We start from the raw sequence: 22,652 nt of genomic DNA on the forward strand, positions 1-22,652 counted from the left end.
AAAGCTGTTTTACGTGTTCAGAAATTCAGATTCTAGTCATTGTTCTGTTTGAAATGAGGTGCAGGACTTTAGATTTCACAAAATATCCAGAAACTTCCTGGTGTTGCTTCACCTCCACCGAAGTCCCTACATTTGTTATTCAGGGAGACTAAAAGCGTTACCTTTCGCTTGGCGGAGGCCTTGCATCGCAGCGTGACCTTCTGCAGGTGGTTGGGGTGGTGCAGGAGTGGAGGAGAAAGCAGAGCTGGGATGCTGCTGTCTGCTGAGGAGCTCCAGGGCTGCTGGATCTTCTCCCCCCCACCAGCAGCTGTCTGGGGCTGGGCGGCGGTGAGGGCGTGGTCCCTGGAAGACTCAGCGGTGGAGGTGATGTTCCCTGGAGGTACCAGAAATACGTCAACAAATCTAATTAAACATAGTATACACATAACAAGGAAATAAAAGCTGCTGCAGAACATCTAGATATGATTCCTTCTGGTGCCTACATTTCCCACAATGCAGATAGCATTTAGCCGTGTTAGGCTAGCAGCGGCTAACGTAGTTTCTGGGCTGCAGATGTCTGCTAACGTCTCATTTATTATCTGCACCACATGAAGCTCTTTTCCTCGCCCAGCACCTGACATGTAAAGTGTAACATACGTGTGCGGTCCAGGGCCGGAGGCTGCAGGGGCTGGTAGATGTAGACGGTGTTTGGAGGCAGGGAAGCTCTCAGTGTGGACAGACTACGAGACACCAGCTCACGACTGCGAATCAACTCAGAGCTGTCGATCTGAAGGAAGAAAGAAGGAAATTACAAAGATTTCATTTCAAATCATCAAACCAAGACTTGGTCTGCAAAGTGGGGTCCAAAAATGACATAAATGGCAATTTAAAGACATTTTTCTTGTTAGATTTGTAGAATATGGATCAGAGTATCTGGTAATATTGTAGTTTTTGTGGTTCAATCAGTCAAATCTGCTCCATCAGTTGTGAAAGTTGACTTTTTGTTCATTTTTGTATTTCATTTTAAAAGTATTCTCTATGTTTATCTCAGCTTTTCACAAATGGTGTCTGTGAATTTTTCAATATATCAAGTACCTTATATTTGTTCTCACATTGAAATCTGAGTCAGTTTGAGCAACAATATCTGAGGAACTATTAAAGATAAAAACCTGAAATTTTCTCTGTTGTTTCTCATCATGTCACTGATTCAGAATCTGCAATATTGGACAAGTAGATCAAATAATCTCCATTTATGGTTATGTTAACAGAAGCTGAAGTTTAGTTTTTGTCGCTTACAACTGTTTCGGATTATCATCTCTGTATATAGTCTATATGATGTGGTATTGAACATGATGTCTCCAATTATGGGTGAGTTCAAATATGAGGGAAAAAACTAATAATCCAGAAGTCAACTAGTGATATTTTCTGATCCACATGTAGCTGCAGGTCACAATAATACAAAAAAAAAAAACACAGAATACTTTAATATGAAATACTTGGTAGCAAAAACGAAATCAAAAGTTATTTAATAGTTCCTGAAATGTTGTTGTTCCAACAGATTCAAACGTCGTGAGAAAAAACCTGCTGAAAGTGGGTCATTCTTTTTTACTTATCTCATAAAGTTCTTTCTATAGCTCAAATTTCACAGACAAAATTTAAATATCTGTAGTTAACGATAGAAAAGTTTCAAGTAAATCAGAGATGGGCGAGCAGAAAGATGATTTAAGGTGGAATAAACCAATGAAGTAAAAATGTCTGTGATTGGCTAAAATCTAACATCACTTCTTATACAACTTGTAAAACCTGAAAGCAGCCAGTAGAAGATGTAGATGTCTAGTTTTCTCTCAGATAACTTGCATGAAAACATACTTAAAGGTTTTTCTTCTACCCAATGATGCCAAAAATACTGATTATTTATATCAAGTGTTTCCATTTCTGTTAGTCTGTGCAAATGTTGAACTTCAGAGACGAGCAAAGAGGAAACGTTCTGCTTGTCAAGTTTTATTTGGTTCCTCAAAACCAATCAGTTTGTAAACAGGAACACTGATATTAACAGCTGCACCTTCTGTTGGTTCTTTTTAGTCCACAGAATGAATCAGATTAAATAAACAAGACGATTCAAAGTGTGTCCAGCAGGGGGCGTTAAACAAGCAGCAGAAGCGGAAGTTTCATTGGAACTAATGAGGAAGGTTTTACATCAGAAATAAAAACGTTCAAACATCACGAGTTTCTCTTTTCAGCGACTCACTTCTCAGTCACATCACCGGTCAGATAAAGGAGTTTACTTCCAGATATATTCCCTCTACAGATGTGACCCAGCACATAATAAACACACAAGCTTTGATTTAACTATTACAACGTCTTTAAATTCACCTGAATTGCTTGGAAAAGTAGTTTTAATTAACCTGTTCAGAGGAAACTTATTCACAATTCAGGCTCCTCACTGGTATTTACAGGCAAAATATGAGTAAACACTGTAAACAAGATTAAATAATGAACTTAATTTGCTAGTCGTCATCAGCAGCCTTCTGCTTCAATCATCTCTGATTTGCTTGAAACTTTACTATCATAAACTCTGGATATTTAAAATGATATCTGCGAAATTATAGCTTCAAACTTCAAATACTTTCTGAGATAATATAGTTCTTAACTCGACTGTCAGCAGGCTTTTTTGCACATTTAAATTTGAGTGTTTGAACAACAATATCTGAGGAACTATTGAAGACAAAAACCTGAAATTTTCACTGTTATTTCTCATCATGTCATTGATTCAGAATCTGTAATATTAGACAAATAGATCAAAAAAACTCTGATTATGTTTATATTCTGTAAACAGGAGTTGAAGTTTAGTTTGTCACTTCCGACTGTTTAGGATTATTTCCTCTGGGATTTTTTTTTATCTTGAAGAGTGCTAAAATTTCACAAATATATTTATAAATGTCCATATTTTATGCTATAAAATCAGAGATGGTCGAGCATAAATTGGTGCAGCTCTCCAGACGGGTATATATGAGTGTTTACCTGTCCCTTCCTCAGCAGGTCGATGGTCAGAGCCAGCCAATCAGGACAGCGAGTCTCCAGCTCCAAGGTGAGAAGAGCCAAAGCCAGCATGGATCCTCTGAGCTACGGAGACACAGGAGGGACAATAATTATAGAAATACAACCTGTATGAGTGTTTATATTTACCTGTATCAGTGTTTATGTTTCCCTGTATGAGTGTTTATTCACCTGTATGATTATTTACCTGTATGAGTGTTTATATTTACCTGTATCAGTGTTTATGTTTATATTTCCCTGTACGAGTGTTTATTCAGCTGTAAGATTATTACCTGTATGAGGGTGTGGTCAGACAGACAGTGGTAGAGTCGCTGGGTGAGAAGGGCCAGGTGCTGAGATCGGTTCAGTACCAACATGGAGTCCAAAAACCCGGACCGACACGACAACACCATCGCATGGAACTATGGGAAATGGAGGAGAAAAGGTAGAAGACCTGACCATAAATATGTATAATAGTCAGACTGCGCCCCCTGGTGTTCAACACAAGGAAGTGTATTTAATTACAGAATGAAGGGAACTTCTAAGCAGCTCTATGAGAAGCTAATCAGTGTTTAAACAGTATTACTGCCACTAAAACAGTACTGAAAATAATGGAGAAAAATAAGTGAGGAGGTTATTCTGCCACATGTGGCTCCAGTTTAGAGAAATATTTGGTTACAGGAGCAAGCTAGCTTGGGTTTTTTAATGTATTTTCCAACTACACATTTACACAATTTGCCTGTTGATCAACTGAACAGCCTGTTAGCCTGGTAGCTTTTCATTTGTTCAATTGCACACAGTCCAGTCTCTCTCTAATTCACTGCAAAAGTTAACATTTTTCACTGCATTTGAAGCTAATTCTGCACCAGAAATAAATGTCAGCTCACTGATGCTCTCTTAGGAATGAATAAAGTTCTGCTTGATTCACACAAAGATGTGTGTAAATAAGGAATGAAATGTTGATTGGACAGAAATGGAAAATATAATGGGTGTTAATGCAAAGAAAATGTCAAAATCCTGGATAATAACACACAAACAAGCCAAAAACCTACATATTAAAACAACAGAGAGCAAAAAAATGGATATTAATGCACATTAATTTAAAATAACTTGGGTGTTAATGCAAATAAAGTGTCAAAATCTTGGACTTCAATGCAAAAAAAGGAAAAAAGAAAAAAAAAGACTGGATATTATTAAAAATAAAAATAAAATAAAAATGTAATAATGTAAGTAATGCAAATATAGCGTAAATAAAACCTGGACATTAATACGAAATTTTCAAAAACCTGAATATTAATGCAAGTACAGTCTCAAAAGTTTGGACAATGATGCAAGCAAAGCGTTAAAAAGCTGCAAAAAAGGGCAAATATGTAGATGTCAGAACTGAAAAAACAAAAAATAAAATGGTGTAATAATGTAGAGCTGCATATATTTAAGTAAAATAAACAAGAGGTAAAATAGAGCAAGATAATTACTTCTTTCGACCACCAGGTGTCAGTAGCTGAGCTGATGTGATATTTAGAAGTACAGTAGAAGGTTAAATGTTCAGTCCGTATCTAATGATGGGTTTGTTTTAACTCTTAAATGGGAAAGACGTGGCAGTGAGGGTGTTAGACAGACGTACGATGTGCAGGAAGTCCAGGGCGGTGGCGGTGTGCAGATCCCAGTTCAGTTTGTCCAGGATGATCTTCTCCATCCTCAGGATCTCTGACGGAGAACAGCCACAGCTGCTGGAGGCGGCCAGCTCTCTCAGAGACGGAACACACTGAAACAACATAATATATATTATTAAAATAATATACAAACAAAGTCACCGCATATCTGAACACTACTGTGCAAAAAAATAAGTTTTAAATGGCTCATTATTACACACAAATGTTATTTAAGTGGTTTAGAGGGAAAGATAAAAGATTAAAACATGTAAAAGATTTTAAAAAAAAAAAAACTTAAAGCAGGATAAAATAAAATAAATAAAAAACAGTGTAAACAAATTGAATACAGATAGAGATAGAAGATACTGTATTAATCTCCTGGGTATTTTCCAGTAGCTTGTACATGTTACACCTAAGAAAAAATAAGGAAATTTGAAAAAAAGAAAAAGGGAAATCAAAGATTAGAACAACTCAAAAAATAAAAAAAACAAACATGTAAAATAAGGAGACCAAAAATAAATACAGAAGGAAACAAACAAAAAAAACAAAAATAGAGAAATCAAAATATTCTATGTAAATATAAAATCTAACTTATAAGGAAACAGTCAAACAAATAAGGAAACGACCAAAAAAAGAAATAAAATAATAATAATAATAATAATAATAATAATAATAATAAAAAAAGGAAAAAAAGCAGAAACATCAAAAAATACATTAAAAAATGGGAAAATATAATATCATTTATAAGGAAACCACAAAAATAAAAATAAGGGAAAAAAGAAAAACTAAACATAATATAATATATATAATTTGTAAGGAATCACTCTCAAATAATAAGGAAACGACAAGAATAAAAACAAAATAACCAAAAAATAAAACAAGCCAAAAAAATAGGAAAACCAAAAAAACCCCCAAAATCTACATAAAAAATGAAGTGAACCAAAGCGCACTTTACATTTATTGACTAATTAAAGCTGATTCGTTAAAGTGGCAGAAAAAGATGAAAGACGACAAAAATAAAAAGGCGTAAAAGAAAAAGTATAAAAAAAAAACACAAAAGAATGAAATAAAAGCAGAGAGAAGTTAAATGAAAGTACAGGCAGTTGAGTTTATATTATAAAAAATAAAACAGATTAATTAAAAGCAGTTGATTAAAAACACCTGTGTGTGTTTGCTGTCTGTTTGCTGTCTGTGTTTGTTGTGTGTGTTTGTTGTGTGTGTTTGTTGCGTGTTTGCTGTCTTTGTTTGTTGTGTGTATTTGTTGCATGTTTGTTGTGTGTTTGTTGCGCTCACCTCATCCTCCTCGCAGGTCTTGGCAGCCAGGAAGAAGCAGGCGATGGCGATGCAGCGCAGGTACTTTGGACGGGCCTGAAACAGTGAAACTATCTGATCAATCGATCGATAAATCAATAGAGTTTAGAGCAACTTCTACTGCAGTGAGCTGGAATTCAACCCAACAGCAGCAGCTGGAGGAGACGTGACGTTTCAATGAGTAATTCTGTGCAGAGGCTCCATTAAAGCTGGCAGATGAAAACATTTATCTGCACTTAAATGTCCCTGAAAGCCCTCAGTTGTGTTTTTAAGAGGTCCTTTGATCACAGCAGACATTTTAACAGCTTCAGTCCGTTCAGTCGAGCTATTTTCAGATCCTGGTTTTGTCCATCAGAGAAACTAAATGGAGCTGAAGCATCATTAATGTTGTCAGCTTCATCTCCACTTCCTGCTTGGAAAAGTCAAAGTTTATAACATGAAAAAGTCACGCAAAAATATTATTACAATTACTTTTGGCCTTTTCTTTATGGTTTTACCCTCTATTTTCTTTAATTCCACTTGTTTATTTGGCATTTTTGGTGCTTTTTTGACTTTATCTGGTGTCATATTGATTTATTTTGTACATTTTTAACTCCATTTCTTTCTCCTTTTTTAAATTTCTCTTTTCTTTCTGTTCAGACTGACTGGTTTTCTGTTAATGGTTTTCCTGAGCATCCCTCTCTTATCCCTCTCCTATTCCTCTTACAGTTTATTATTAATTATTATTATAATCATTCACATTTTTAGAACAATTTCTGCTAAATTTTCCGGTAATTTTTTTAGCATAAAACATGGATATTTATGAAGATATGCATGAAATTATAGCTTCATATATCAAATATTTTTCGAGATAACCCACTTTATCGACCCACTTTAAGCAATTTTTTTTAATCACTCTGTTTGAACAACAATATTTGAGGAACTATTAAAGATAAAAACCTGAAATTTTCTCTCTTATTTCTCATCACGTCATTGATTCAGAATCTGAAATATCAGACAAGTAGATCAAATAATCTCTGAAAAATGAAAAACAAAAATCAAAGCCGTCACAAAAAGTCCCATAAAATTAATAAAAAAACTAATAATCCTTCAGCCTCAAATTTCAACATTTAACCCTCGTGTCGCCCTGCAGGTCAAATTGACCCGTCTTAAAGTTTGAAAATGTGGAAAAAAAATCTATATTTTCACAGCGAAACTTCTGATGTCCACATTTTCAATATTTTTGGGAAATCTTTGAACATTTTTTGGTGGAAAATAAGAAGAAATGTTAAAAATGTTTCTTAAGAACATTCACAATAAAATCAACCAAAATCCAGTGAAATTCGCTGGATTTTGCTTGATTTTATTGTGAATGTTCTTAAAGAAAGTGGACGTTTTACTGATATATATGGAATCACTTTAGATATTTTTAGGATTTTTTTTTTAAGATTTTTACAGATTTTTTTGGAAAATATTTACAAGAATTTTCTGGCCAAATTTGGAGGATTTTTTTTAAAATAAAACTTTTTAGGGAAATCTTTAAGAAATTATTGGAATTTCTTCCTGAATGAGACTTTTGCAAATTTTCAGAAATTTGGGGATTTTTTTGCTGATCTTTTGGGGGATTTTTTTCAGACAAGGAAACAATATTTTCTGGTGCCTGTAAATGAGGACAACAGGAGGGTTAAGACAGAAACAAATATTCTAATTTGTTCTCCAACTAGTAACAGTTGAAGTTTTACATTTAAATAAAAAATTCTATTTGTTTCAGATTATTTAAAACATGAAATTGGCATTTTTGTTCTAGAAAATCAAGGAAATATGAGTCTGCTCTCTATTTTAACAATATTTATTCATCAGGCAGAAATAAAATAAGGACAGAAATTCAAATACTTGGACTCTAACTGACCTCTGATAACCTTCACATCGTCCTCATTTCCAAGGTTTAAAACTAAAACTGACCCATCGATGATACAATCAAGTACAGACAGACAGACGGCGTTAAACAGCGTTTCTTATCAGAAATACACAGAGTCCTGAAACATTTTATTCCTTCAGCTGCTTCCTGTCTGGGACGTGGACAGGACATCCAGAACTACAACTTCCTGCTACTGTTTAACGTACAAGACGCCATCAGAGCTGAAGAAAACCTGTTTCTATATCCCCCTAATCCAGGGGTGTCAAACATGCGGCCCATGGCCCAAAAGCGGTCCTCCAGAGGGTCCAATCCGGCCCTCAAAGTGCAAACATTACAGAGAAGACATTAACTGCAGATTATAAATTAGTAAAACTATACATTTAAAATAATTACTAGACCATGACAAGTTGTTTTTAATAAAGTAAAATACTAGATTGTTCATTGTTCTTTTGTCATTTTGTGTCTCATTTTTGTAATATTTTGTCCTGATTTTTTTGTTTTCTTTTTTTCTGACTTTTGTTGTTTGTCTCATGTTGGCTGATCTCTCCAACATATTTATTATCATCTTAATGTTGTTTACATCTGCTTGTTGGCCATCTTGGCTACATCCTCCAAGGTTTCACTCTGAAATCTGGCGTTTTCTCACTATTTTTTGACAAGACTCTTTTTTGTGATTCTAATTCGTACATTACACTCAAATACTTGGAGCTGCTCATTTTCTACATACATATTGTGAATTTATTGTTATTATTATTACATTTCTGGCTCTATTTTTACTTTTTTCATATTTATTTCTTCTTTTCTGCATGATGAGCGATTACAACAATCCCTATGATGAAAAACAAAGCTTCACCGATTTTGATATGAGCTAAAAGCAGACGAGCAGTTAATATTTTGTACTCTTTAAGGTGTAGCCGGTGTTATTTCTGTACCTTGATGGGAGCGAGGAAGCGGTCCAGGATGCTAACGGCTAACACCAGGGTCTCTGGGTAGAGCTTTAACCTGCTGTGGAGCTCCGTCAGCCAGCGAACGGCTTCATCCCGCTGGGCCGGGGAGATGTCTGTATCCTGAAAACAACCCAGATAAACAACGATGTTGACACCACTGTTGGCTGAAATGATTATTCTTGTTTGTGCTTCAGCTTTAGGACAATAAATATGACATCATTAACCCTCCTGAACCCTTTTATATACTGAACATGAATCCTGTTATCATTGTAACGACACACAAGCTGATTTTCAACAATACCCCAGTACTATACTATAAATGTACTATACTATATATATATAATGTACAAAACCCCTGTACTACACTATATATGCATTTTACCCCTGCACTATATATATATATATATATATATATATATATGTACTATACTATATATGGATAATACTCCTGTACTATATTATATACGTACTATACTATATATGGACTAAAGTATATACACACACACACAACACCCCTGTACTACATATATGTACTAAACTATATAATACTCCTGTACTATACTACATCTGTACAATACTGCTGTACTATACTGTATATGTACAATACTATATATATGTACAATACAATTGTACTAAACTATATATGTACAAGACCTCTGTACTAAACTATATATAATATATATATAAGCACGGAATTCGACAACTTGATTAATCGTCAGAACATTCAATAGAATACTTGATTACTAAAACAATTGATAGCTGCAGTCCCAGTGATAATTAAAGATATTCTACAGTGATTGTTTTTTCACACGTCTGCGATCTACATATTTAGTTTTGCTTTCATTATGATACCAGTTTTAGGTCACAAGGCAACACTTGAGTCTTTTTATTTTACAAGATCATGAAACGATTATCTCCAACATTGAGGAAATGTTTTCTCAGGAAAACAAATTAACTTTATGATGATGAAAATTCATCTTTAACTGCTGTTAAAGAGTCCAGTCCAACAGTCAGAATGTCAGGTGTTTACTTAAAACTGTTTCAGGACTGAAATAAGAGCAATCCTCCCACACAAAACAAAGAAATAAAGCCTCTCTTTCCTATTTAAGACTGCTGTTCTATTTCAGGGCAACACTTGGCCTGGTTTCCACCATCGGGCCAAACAGGGTTAGACAGGACTCAGTTATCCGACAGAACAGAATCACCTAGTTTCAGATATTTAACAAGGATCTGCTGGAAGCTTCTGTACTTCGACGTACTAAAACTTTATCTTCCTAAATCAGCTTGACAAGCAGAACAAACCTGATCTGCCCCAAAAACATCCCAGGAATTCATCAGCGCTGACGTGTCCTTTTCACAGGTTGCTATCGAGCTGAAATATCAGATTCTATGAAGGGAGTTTCATGACAAGTGCAGCTTTGTAGTTTGTAAAGTCAGCTGAATCAGTTATGGTGGGTCTGAATTACAAGATACAGTTCAGTTTTGTTCAGAAAGCCTGAACACAAGTCTACAACACAATTATCATTAAAAAAAAAAAAAAAAAAAAAACTCGATCCTGTTATGGATTCTGCAGCAACTTGTCACCCTCTAAACCACAATTTCTCCTCAAATACAGAAAAACATGACTGCAGAGTGCAAGTTTTTGCATAAACCTGACATAAAGACAGAAAATAAAAGAGGTTAAAGCACTAAAAGCTCAAAATCAGGTTGAGAATTTACCCATTTGCATCAGAAATAGCAAACTAACTAACTAAAAGGATGGAAAATGGTACTAAAATTGTGACACAAAATAGTTAAACGGTCAAAAATGTTGCTTTGAAATAAGAGTATGTTAAAAAAGAAAAAGAAAAGGGTGTTGGAATCATTAAAAAGGGACATTTCAAAAGCAACTACAGAACTATTTAATCAAAAACTACTTAATTTAATTACATGAGGTTGAGTGGTGAATGCAGATGTTTGGTATCAGTAAATTTTAAGCTTAGTGCTAACAGCTATTGCATTAAATTTTGGTTGTATTTGGAAATGTTTTGAGATTGTTGCATACAAAGACTTCCAAACACAACTGAAATAAGTGGAAATTTCCTCAGCAATGCTTAAAACAATCATAAATGACAATTAAAAACCCAAATCTTTCCAAAAACTATGACCCTGTTAAAGCACAAACGTCACATTTAAGAGTTTTCATTACAGAAGTCTGTTATGAGTACAGTAAATATGGATTTAATGTTCATTTGTGTGTGAAAGTGGTTGAAGATAGACGATTGTTAGAGCTTCCAAAGCTGCTGTCAGTGCTGAGTTATGAGACACTTTCACTGCTCTAACAACCAACTACTGGTCTGAAAAACCACAGATTATAGATACGTGTCAGAGTTTATGCTGAGGAGGAAAAATTCAAACCTGCAAGTTAGTGTTCATGAAACTGTTAATTTTTTGGCCTTGCAGCAGGATAATGTTGAACCAGAGCTGAATTTTACTTGGTATAAATGTAAACTCATTAAATTACATTACTTTGAAAACTCATCCCTGTGATTTAGCAGCAGTATTTTGGAGTTGAGTCACTGAACTGCTATAAAAAGTGGTATTTTCTAGGAAAGGTGAACACGATCCAGGCTTCAGATGCATTCTTAAGTCCTTTCCGATTGGTCGCGGAGCTGAAATCGCTGCTTCAGAAGGAGGAATGTGTACGACTGGACTGCCAGCAGAGGCCAAAGGTTGGAGATCAACCGACCTCATTGACCGGCTAACCTGCAACTTGACGCCATTTGGCTTCTCGGCTCGTGACCGTCCAAACTAAAAACAGCTGGCCTAATTCCAACACGTTTCCACCGCTGAACCAAAAAGACTAAATCTGCCAAAGGACAGACTCAGCAGTGTGATGCAGACATTTAAAACCTGTAGCCGTAAGAAGTCTTCAATGTGCTGAAAATGTTCATTGTAAGTCAGTATTTAGATCAAGTTTTGATTTTCAACATTGAATCACAGTGAAAGAATCATGTTCAATATAAATCAATATAGGAATTTATGAAACAAGACTCTTTAGTGTTAAGTGTGGATTTCTACAAAATAATGTCAATTAGTTTGTGAAAGAGGGATATTGTTTTAGGTGATTTTAGTATAAAGACTCCTGTATCTGGAAGGTTCAGTCACTAGTGAATCGCTAATCCTGGATACAAGTTCAATTTCCAAGTTACTGAATATATCTTGGAGTCCAGTTAAAACTTTCATTAAGAAATGTAAGAGAAACTGCAAATGTGTAAATCTGTGAGCGGGCAAAAAAGAGACCATTGAGGCCACCAAGATACCTATGACTCCCTCTGAAAGAGTACTTTTTCTAAATTCTTGACAAAAACTCTAAGCTAAATTGACCGTAATGTAAATTGATAGAGCGGGCTGCCTCAAAAACTGAGTGACCGAGCAAGAAAGAGAGAATTATGAGGTTGAGTTGAATGTATACCTACTACTTAAGTCCTGTCATACACCAGTACTCCCAGTTACCCCTTTACATGCTCCTCTGTTGTTACATTCTCTACAAACATCCTCCACTCACCTAGAGTTTACTAATATCTACTCAAAATTACAGGCAAACAGACTCTAAAATAAGAGATAATTTCTCAGATTTCTTGCTCATGGACCAACTAAAGCCGACTGTTTGCGGACCAAAGACTGTCTATGCAACGGTTGGACAAACTTTTCCATCCCATCCCTGTTTGATGGAGGCTGCAGTGTTTGCATTAGGATTGTATTTTACCCGGCAACAAGGCTGTTGTTTATACGCCTCTGACAAGATAAACTGCCTCCTTGACCTCTTGCACCAGTTTTACATGCCTGCAAACTCAGCTAAAGGCACTGATAAGCGAGCTCGCTGTCTCATCATTTACTGTTTTTTATTGGCCTCCGCTTCAAACTACAGATGATCCCTTTGAGCTCCAAGACAGAGACACTTGTTGTTGCGCTAATAAAGTTGGGTTCATTTGTATATTATGTAAACTCTCACTGGTTTTTATAAGCACATTTATCCGTGATGGCTAATTTCACCACACTAGGAACCATTATAAATTAAAATTACATTTAAAAAACAGTGAAAATCTGGCAGCAAGAGTGTCAGAAAACTATGTTAAAAAAAGATAGAATACTGTAATGTTCAAAAATGGTAAAACTTGTGAATATAATAGCAAATACCTGTAAAATAATTCAATTTTTGTAGCAGAATACAGTAAAATAAAGTGCAAAAACAGTGTAATTTTATGGCCACACATTGCACGAGAAGGAATCACCCTTTACTTTGGACATTATGTACAGTTTTGGTGCATGTTTCTTAACAGTCAACATGTAAATGATTATATTCTGTGATTTTATTAGATATTTTCTCTAAATTAACCAAACTAATACATTATCTCAATGTTTACAGTACATAATTTGCTTTAAAAAAAGGAACAAATATCTGTAAATTAATGATTTTTTTCTGATTTAAACAGTAAAAAAATTGTAATTTCACACAAACATTTTAGAAGAAAAACAAACATTTGATGTAGATGATATTTATATCCTCTCCCCTGTTGTTTGGTTTTTGCAAGTTTTTCTGGCGCTAACAGTAAAACTGACTTTTAAAAACTGTTTATTCTTGTCTTATGCACTGTTTGACTGTTTTCTTTCTCTACCATCTCCATTTACCATGGAAATTTACACATTTTTTCTTTGCAAAACAGGAAGAATTGTTGAAAAATGAGCACCTTCTTCAAAAAAATCTGTTAAAACTTACTATTAATCAACAGTCAAAATTGTTGATGACATCAACCTATAAATAATCAACTAAAGCCTGAATCACACCACAGTTCAACTCCAGTTTCATCTGGTCTGAACCGATGTGTCCAGAATATTTGGTAATATGAGCAGTTTCCTTTATATTTCTCAAAATACATGTATTATAGAGTATTATTTCGGTATTCATGACTAAATCTGGATTTTAAGATTATCGTTAGCATCTGTAGCGGCGAAAAATTGGCGCTGAGCAACTGAAAATATTCCAACCGCTTGAAGATAACTGTTTTAAATATTAAAACTGACAAAAACAAAGTGTGTTTACTTGTTTATTTGTGAGGTTTTGTTTAGTTTTTAAAATACTTTTTATATTATTTGCTAGTTGTTGGACCACAGTCTCCATTCTGTTGACTTCTGTTTCCCCATGAGGTGCTGCTTTGCTCCATAATTTATCCCTCTGGTATCTTAATAGAATCCTGTAATGTGAAATTCTCCTATCATTTATAGGGTAGACTACATAGAATAAAGAGAAGAATGCCTTATGTGTGATGCAACCTGATTTGAAAACCTGTTTTAACCTCCTGCACTGTGATCCTGGATCAAGCGCTTCAACTCCAGTCCAAATACTTTTGGCTGATACGTGTTCCTGCTGTACTGTATGCAAACAAAACAAAAACACCTGACTAATCCGCTGCATGTGATGTTATGTTACCGTGACAACTGCTGCATCGCTCTCTGGGTGTACATTGATGCCAGTATCAACACTTACCAGAGAACGGACTCTATATTCTTATGTAAAAGGGAATTAAGGGTGAGGTTGAAACCATGAGAACAGAGATAACAACAAAAATGTCACAGGAAGGTCGCCATCTTTAAATAACGTTACCACGGAAACAACAACCACCACAGTGTCACAGTAACACGAGGAGTGGGTCACGACCTGACGGAGGAAACAGTCAAAATAAATAACAGTACAGGGTCTCACTGCAATATTAACAATAATTATAATAATGTATGATTATTACTTAATAATAACGACATTCTTATTTTTACTCTTATTCTTACTCTTATTATATATATTTTTTAATATTGCAGTGAGACCCTGTAGTGTTATTTATTATAACACTACAATTATTTATTACTTTTAATTTGTATTATTATTATCTTTACTATTATTTTACTGTTTACTGGAAGGTGTTCTGATACAGCAGCTGTTCTCTTAGATGTTCTGAATAAAACCATTTCATCTTGTTTTTGTTGCGTGTTTTCCATCTTATTCAGAATTAGTTTTTTGTTTTGACATTTGTTTAACTGTAAAGCACGTTGTTTTCAAGAGGTGCCATACAAATAAAGTTATTATTATTAACCAACTTAATCATCAGTAACTGGCAGAGTAATATTAATGATATTAAGTTAAACTAAAAAGCTCCGTTGATGTTATTTTTGTTTAAAAGAAAATAAAACAATAAAAGTCGACACAGGAAAAGTACCTAAGAATGACAGAATAAACACAATCCTTGTTTAGTGAAGCTATAAAGCATCTTGGCGAGACAGAAAGTGAAGGTATGAAGGAGTTGTACAGATAATAAAGATCATATGAGGACGTAAACGGGGCGAGAACAGCTGATGATGTGTCTTCATGTACAAACCAGCTGGTATCAGGAAACAAAATGTCCCAGTCGGTGACTCACTGAGTTCCTGATTACAGCTGTTAGGTGATTACAAGCCGTCACGTCTGCTCAGAAAACTATTCTGTAGCTTCTTTTAACTAATTAGACATCTAATCTGTTCTCATGTCTGTGTCCTTTCTTCTAGAACAAAACATTCAGAGCTCAACTTGTATTTATCTACTAATCCAGTCCATCGGTGCTTAAATTTATCGTCATATCTGAACAGCTTTTAGCACCTCTGTTGACCTTTTAGTAAACATTTAAATTACTGCAGATCCTAAACCCATAAAACTCTTACATCTGAGTTTCAGTTTGACAGAGAAACTTGAAATTACAATCTTATAATTGAGGGTGTAGTTGTGGGTTTATTTGCCTCTAAATTCTTCTGTAATCCATTTTAAATGCCAATGAAGTCGAGGACGCACATCAGCTGCTCTTATCAACCTCCATCTACGCTGATAGAGGCAATAAAATAATATTTTTAATGCCTTTGGTGCAGCAGATTGTGACCGACGGTGTTTATAAATCAACCTGAGATGGTTTTATTTGTATTTAATGGGAGAAAAGAGAGAAATAACTATAGAAAAATCAAATAAAATGATGACGCCATCAAAAAATGACTTAAATGTCACTTTTTTAGACTAAATCTGTGCAACATTAATACTTTTGTCAGTACTTCCATTTATGTAAGCATCACCAGCATGTCTATTTGTGCATATTTTGGATACTTTTTATATCATTTCCTACATGTTTGCACCATCTTTGCTGCTGTAACTGTCAATCTCGGCACTGTGGGATTAATAAAGGCTTATTTTATCTTAAAAATTGTGACTTTTCATGCAAAGAAGTTCAGATAAGGTCATTTTTGTATTTGAATGTTGATGTTTACGAGGCTGCATTCCATCACCGTTTCATTTTCGCTTCTACAACAGAAATACTGGAGAAGCTACGTGGTAAAGTGAGCTGTAAAACCACATAGTTTAGTGTTTAGTGTCGGTGTTAGAGGGTTAAGTGAAGGCAGAGATCAGGTGAACAGGCAGAGCAACCGGCTGTACATGTCCAGTATCGACAAAGTTTATCTCATATTAAACGGTAAACAAACCACATAAACAAACAGGACTGTGTGGATAAAAACGCCTGACGCAGTGAGAAAAATGGATTAAAAATTAAGCTTTTAGTGAAGTTACAGCGAGCTTACATGTATTTTTGTGTTTCATTAAAGGTCAAGAACGCAGGAAACAATAGCCACGTAGATGGAAATATGTAAAATTAAAATAAACTGGAATTATCATATATTAAATGTGGACATAAGCGATCATACTGCTGCTAAATATTTCAGATTCTGACTTGTTAACTCCTTGATTTCTACTACATTCAACACTAACACTGTGGCTACTAGACCTGCAAGGATTTTTACGACTATTTTCATAAATAGTAATATCAATTTGAGCATTTTTTTTTTATTTAATGAAGTCTAAATTCCCTGACTCTAGGTTGATAAATGTGTATATTATCTGTTTTTTTTTTTTTTAAAACGTATATTATCTTTAAACTGTCTATCTTTGGGTTGTGGACAAAACTTTGACTTTAGGAAACACTGATCGACATTTTCAGCATTTTCTGACATTTTTCAAACTGAAACAAGTTTTCAGCAGCATCTCTAGTGTTCTGTTGTGTTTACATGTGAGGCATTCAGGCTCAGTATTAAACTGTGGGTCAACATGTTTTGAAGAATTGTAGCTACACTCAGAAACACACGCTTTGGGTTGCATTTCACATGAGTAAAACAGCATATCTGCTCCAACAGACAGAAAACACAGATAACTGAAAAATGAAATCCGTTCTGTGCAGCTACAGGCCGTTAAACCGACACTTGAAATGCGGTCTGCAGGTTCATTTGAAGTGCTTTGTCCTCCAGTTTCTTCCTCAAAAATGTTAATATTTGGTTAATTTTCCACATTTCTGGGCTGATTGTACCATTAGAAAGTTAAAAATCCAACATTTCTTCTCATGTTTTCACAGTTTACTCCTCAAAAATGGTACTATTTGTTCATTTTTAATATTTCTTGGCTGATTGGACGAATAGAAAGTTAAAAATCCAACTTTTTTTCTGTTTTAAAGTTTCTTCCTCAAAAATGTTAATATTTGGTTAATTTTTCACATTTCATAGCTGATTGTAGCATTAGAAAGTTAAAAAGTCCTCTTTTTTCCCACGTGTTTACAGTTTCTTTATTAAAAAAGTTAATATTTGGTAAATTTTTCATATTTCACAGCTGATTGTACCATTAGAAAGTTAAAGATCCAACTTTTTTTCTTGTTTTATCCTCCAGTTTCTTCCTCAAAAATGTAAATATTTAGTACATTTTCCACATTTCTTGGCTGATTGTACCATTAGAAAGTTAAAAATTCCTTTTTTTCCCCGTGTTTTTACAGTTAATTCCTCAAAAATGTTAATATTTGGTTAATTTTTAATATTTCTTGGCTGATTATACCATTAGAAAGCTAAAAATCCAACTTTTTTTCTGTGTTTTATCCTCCAGTTTCTTCCTCAAAAATGTTAATATTTGGTTAATTTTTAATATTTCTTGGCTGATTATACCATTAAAAATCCAACTTTTTTCTGTGTTTTATCCTCCAGTTTCTTCCTCAAAAATGTTAATATTTGGTTATTTTTTCACAATAATCCTAATTATTCTGCTTCTACTCATAAGAAAATAACAAAAACTATCTGGTTGTATGAAAACCGAGCTCATCGTGGACATAGACACACCGAACTACTAGGAGAGCTCGGTGTTATGATGTAGTTTGTAGTCAGTGAACAGAGGAGTCCAGGTGTAATCGCTCACCTGTGAGGAGGGCTTCTTTGGCACGTAGACCTTCCACATCTTGGCTTCCCTAGAGGCTGCCTTTTCCAGGAGAAAAGACAGCCTCTGGCGTCCCCAGGGTTCGATGAACTTCATTCTGTCCTGCCCTGGTTGAGCCTACCTCCCCACTGGATACAGCTACCTGCACGGACAGCAAACAGAAAAGAATATCACCTTTAAACTACATTTTCCTGCAGCCAGACGAAGGATTAATGTGTGATTGAAGCCGGCTGGAACATTTGCATATCTGTGTCGTAGGAGACAGTTGTGCAGCTTCTGTGGTGATGATAAATGCAAATCTTCCTCCATGTGCGAGGGATCGAGATGACGAGGAGGCGATCACGATGCCGTAGTGTGGGATGTTTTTATGGATAATGTTTCCTGAAGATGGCACATACAGCTCAGAGCCAGCTGGAGTGATTAGAGGCATTTCTTTTTGGCTAGCACAGCCTTAAAATGGAGCAAAACCTTCATGTACATGTTTACAAATTGAGCCCAGTTAGCCACAGAGTATTGTTTCCCTCACAGTAGGATTATTTAACACTGTACAGAGGTCTGACGAGGTGAAATTTCAATATAATTAACAAGAAAAAAGGCAAATTGTGTAAATTAAAGTCAGTTTTTACAGCTTGTGATTGATACTGTTCTTACTTTCCCTTTATGCCTTTAGTTTATTGTCACTTTTGCACTAATATGAAGTTCTTTGATTTATCCGGGACTTTTGGATTAACTGAATACTAAACATCTTGTGTGGTTATTCTGGCCACGACCAGTTCTCAGACAATGTAGGAAATGACTAGAAAATACATTATATTGTGATTTACTATAGATTGTACAACATTTTGTATTTATGACCAACTATCTCATGATTACAAGAGCTGAATCTCTGATTGTGGTTATGATAAATGGCAGTTTTTGCCTTGTAGACCCTAAAAATTAAGCAAAAATTTGATGCACGTTTACAAATTGAGCCACAGCTTATTGTTTCCCTCACAAGAGGATTATTTAACAATTTATAGAGGCCTGAGGAGGTGAAATTGTCTATAATTAACATGAAAAATGTCAAATAAACAGTATATATCATATACAAGCATAAATTAAAGTCAGTTTTTACAGTTTTTGATTGAAACTGTGATAAGATTCCCTTTATTCCTTTACTTAAAATTCATTGTTGCACTAATTCGATGAAGTTCTTCAATTTGCTGATGTAGAAAATGCATTATTTGTGATATTATATATATCGTACAGAAGATTATGTCATCACTGAGGGACAAAACTGTATTTATGACCTACTAGCTATAAGGTTTGTGTGGTTACCAGTCAGTGCTGCTGGAGAAGACGTCGCCGCCTGATGTAACATGATGTAATGATTGCACGATACAGGAAGTGTATTGCCATGGATACGGCGAGTCGCACTATGGGCTGCAGCCGTGAAGGAATATTACAAGATCTGTGATGATTAGTCACTCAAAATAAACTCAAAATCTGTAAAATAAGCTGGAAAATATAATCGAGTGACTGTCCAAGGACACTATTTTCACTGTGTGTTGATATATATTTAACATTAACGCATAAATATACAGTCATTGAAGCTAAAACATAATGATTGTGTTTATTTAAGAGAGCAAAAACAATATTATTAAACTGTACTGATTATTTATGCATACAAGACCATATAGGTCCTTTAGATGTTGTAGTGTAGGAAATAAATGGTCAATATGTCATGATATTTGTCATAATTGGTAGAAAATTGAATGTATATCTGGAGGAAAACAAGATATTATTTATATTTTCCAATAAATAATAGAAAAAAATTATTTACAGGAAACAAAGCTAACAATTACGGAAAATACTTGAATAAAGGCTGAAATAAAATTAGCTTTTCTGCTTTCCTGTGCTGTTGGTAATAAAAACAAACAAAAAGGTGACAAGCAGGGGTTTAACATTTGTTTATTTGAGGCATAGAAGCTAAGATATAATGACAGTAATTATGTAGGAGACTTAAAATTATACTAATTAACTGTCCTGATTATTTATACACAAAAGAAAAGGCTCTATATATCAGTTAGATGCTGTAGTTTAGAGAAATAAATGGTCCATATGTGATGATATTTGTCATAATTGGTAGAAAACTGAATATATATCTGGGGGAAAGAAGATATTTAGATGCAACGTTTAAATTGGGACCTTTAAGAATTTATTAGCAATCAAAAAAAGAGATTTGCAGGTAATAAAGTTCTTAATGATGCCAAATTCCTGAATAAAGGCTGAAATAAACTTAGCTTTTCTGCTTTCTCGTGCTGTTGGTGATTAAATGATGAAATAACAGCGTGTTAGATGTCATAGTTGCTTATTTGAGGCACCAAAAATGTTTTTAAATTATTTTTTAAAATCCCAAAACAACAAACTTGAAGCTAACTGTGAGCCTGTTTATCACAACGGGCAGCTGAGCAGATAGCTAAGAATCAAGCTAGCATCAGTCACCGTCTAATGAGTGATTGAGTGAAACCGAAATGACTTCTCTCTCTTTGTGGGAAACTACCGGGAATCTCCGCTGGCAGCTTTCACCTTTTCGGGAACCACCGGGGCTCCAGCGGCAAGTCGGTACATTACCCAACCTTCCCTTGTTATTTCGGGCCCGTCTATCTCCCGGAACGGAGCTAACTTGACAGCGTAGCGTCGCTAGCAATTAGCTAGCTCCGGTGACGTCGCGCACAAATTAGTACATTTTTAAAGAACAAAATGTGTAAAAATGTTATATTTTTCTCATTTGGTGTTAATTAAAACAACAGCGCTGTGTTTGTGGTGTTTGCTTTGCGGTAACAACACGGTGAGGACGTTTAAATGGCTGAGTCGGAGCCGGGCAGTAGACGGAGCCTTACCTCCCCTGCGAAGCGGAGAAAACCACAGTTGGGTTTCATCCGGTCCACTCGATCCGAGGGTGAAGAAAAAGGGGCGGAATCGGGTAGCCGGGAGCTTTAGTCGTCCATCGTGGCTTCCATTAGGCCGAGTGTTGGGGGAAAAGGGGCTGTTGTAAAAAAGATATAAAAATAAAAGAACGGAATATAGACGGGGACGTCTACTTCCGAGGAGGGGACTCGGGAGGAAGAGCGAGCGACAGTCTCCGCCCACCTGCGAGGGGGACGGGCGGAGAAAACAATCACAATTACAATCACCTCGGTACAATTACGTCATTAAAAATAGGAAAATTCAACCATATATATTAATAATAGAATATGTAAAAATATATCAATAATAATTCATTTTTTAAAATAAATTAAATTAAATAAGATAGAAATATATATGATAAAATATAGACAACAAATCTTCAGAATATACAAAAGTGACACAATGTGCAAATGACATGAGAAGGGGCAGATGAATTTACAGAAAAACCATGTCCACATAAAAAAAAAATATTTTTCTGTTATATTTGAACAACCACAAATTAGGCTTTATAGCAATATTTTTGCTTTTTCTTGATATAAATTGTCATATCTGTGTTCAATCATTTTTTTTAAGTTCAACTAACATTTTGAACAACAATATCTGTGGAAATATTAAAGATAAAAACCTGAAATTTTCTCTGTTATTTCTCATCATGTCATTGATTCAGAATCTGTAGTAAAGAAGTACCAAAATATGACTTAAAAATCTTAAAATAAATAGAAAAATATGACCTAAAAATAGAAAAATAAGTATAAAAATATGTCCTATTAGCAGTTAATTTAAAAATTTTTATATGTATGTATATATATATATATATATATATATATATATATATATATATATATATATATATATATATATATATATAAAAATAAAAAAATTTGACTTCACTTGATAATAACGGCTGGATGTTGAAATTTTCATCCTGTGAATCTAAAAACATGATCTTAGTTAATAGTTTGACTAAAAAACTATAAACTATGCTATGTCACAACAAAATTCCAAATATTTTAGAAAAAATAACATGTATGATGAAAAACTTTATATATTCTAAAATTAAAAACTTCCACATAAATCCAAACTTTGAGTCAACATTCAAATAAAAAAATTATATTTTTCTTAACTTCTTCAGATGAAAAGTCACAATTTTTAGCCTAACAAGTCTATCACATTTAAATTTATGTCATTTTTGCAACAATGTCATCAATTTATTTGACTTTTCTATACTTATTTCTCCTTTTCTCGCTGTAAATAAATATAGAACCACCTCAAGTTGATTTATGGGAACATTCTTCTGTTTTTCTCTCTTTTTCACATAGATAAAAAACAAGCATTTAGGCAAACAGCAAAACAAATCTATAATGTACATTATTTTGTGGCCCGTCAGGGTTGAGGCTCCACTGAGGCCGACTTTAAAACCAGTTCTGCGATTTAACAGTTTGACAGACAACAAAGATCAAAAGAGTTCTGTAGTTTGTTCAGTCTGAGCTTGAGGGAATCTGGATCTTCTGTTTGATGGAGTAAAAAAAATGATATTCTAAAAATAAAATAAGAGGCAGAATTGTCTGTCAGTAAATGCAGCCTTAAAT

At 34.5% G+C, this 22,652-nt stretch overlaps 1 protein-coding gene across 1 annotated transcript in view; it reads right to left on the bottom strand.

Annotated features, from left to right (window-relative positions):
• Window positions 1-21,190, bottom strand: part of ccni (cyclin I) — a 23,430-nt gene extending 2,240 nt beyond the window's left edge. The window contains exons 1-9 of the mRNA XM_023291033.3: window positions 20,997-21,190; window positions 18,097-18,256; window positions 8,808-8,942; window positions 5,961-6,035; window positions 4,640-4,780; window positions 3,309-3,437; window positions 3,001-3,102; window positions 637-766; window positions 162-373 (exon numbers count right to left, since the gene is read on the bottom strand). Coding sequence (XP_023146801.2) covers window positions 162-373; window positions 637-766; window positions 3,001-3,102; window positions 3,309-3,437; window positions 4,640-4,780; window positions 5,961-6,035; window positions 8,808-8,942; window positions 18,097-18,210 — 1,038 coding nt within the window. The 5' untranslated portion in view covers window positions 18,211-18,256; window positions 20,997-21,190. The remainder of the gene's footprint in view (window positions 1-161; window positions 374-636; window positions 767-3,000; window positions 3,103-3,308; window positions 3,438-4,639; window positions 4,781-5,960; window positions 6,036-8,807; window positions 8,943-18,096; window positions 18,257-20,996) is intronic.
• Window positions 21,191-22,652: the final 1,462 nt, after the last annotated feature.

This window comes from Amphiprion ocellaris, chromosome 17 (assembly GCF_022539595.1).
Source record: "Amphiprion ocellaris isolate individual 3 ecotype Okinawa chromosome 17, ASM2253959v1, whole genome shotgun sequence".
NCBI classification, from domain to species: domain Eukaryota; kingdom Metazoa; phylum Chordata; class Actinopteri; family Pomacentridae; genus Amphiprion; species Amphiprion ocellaris.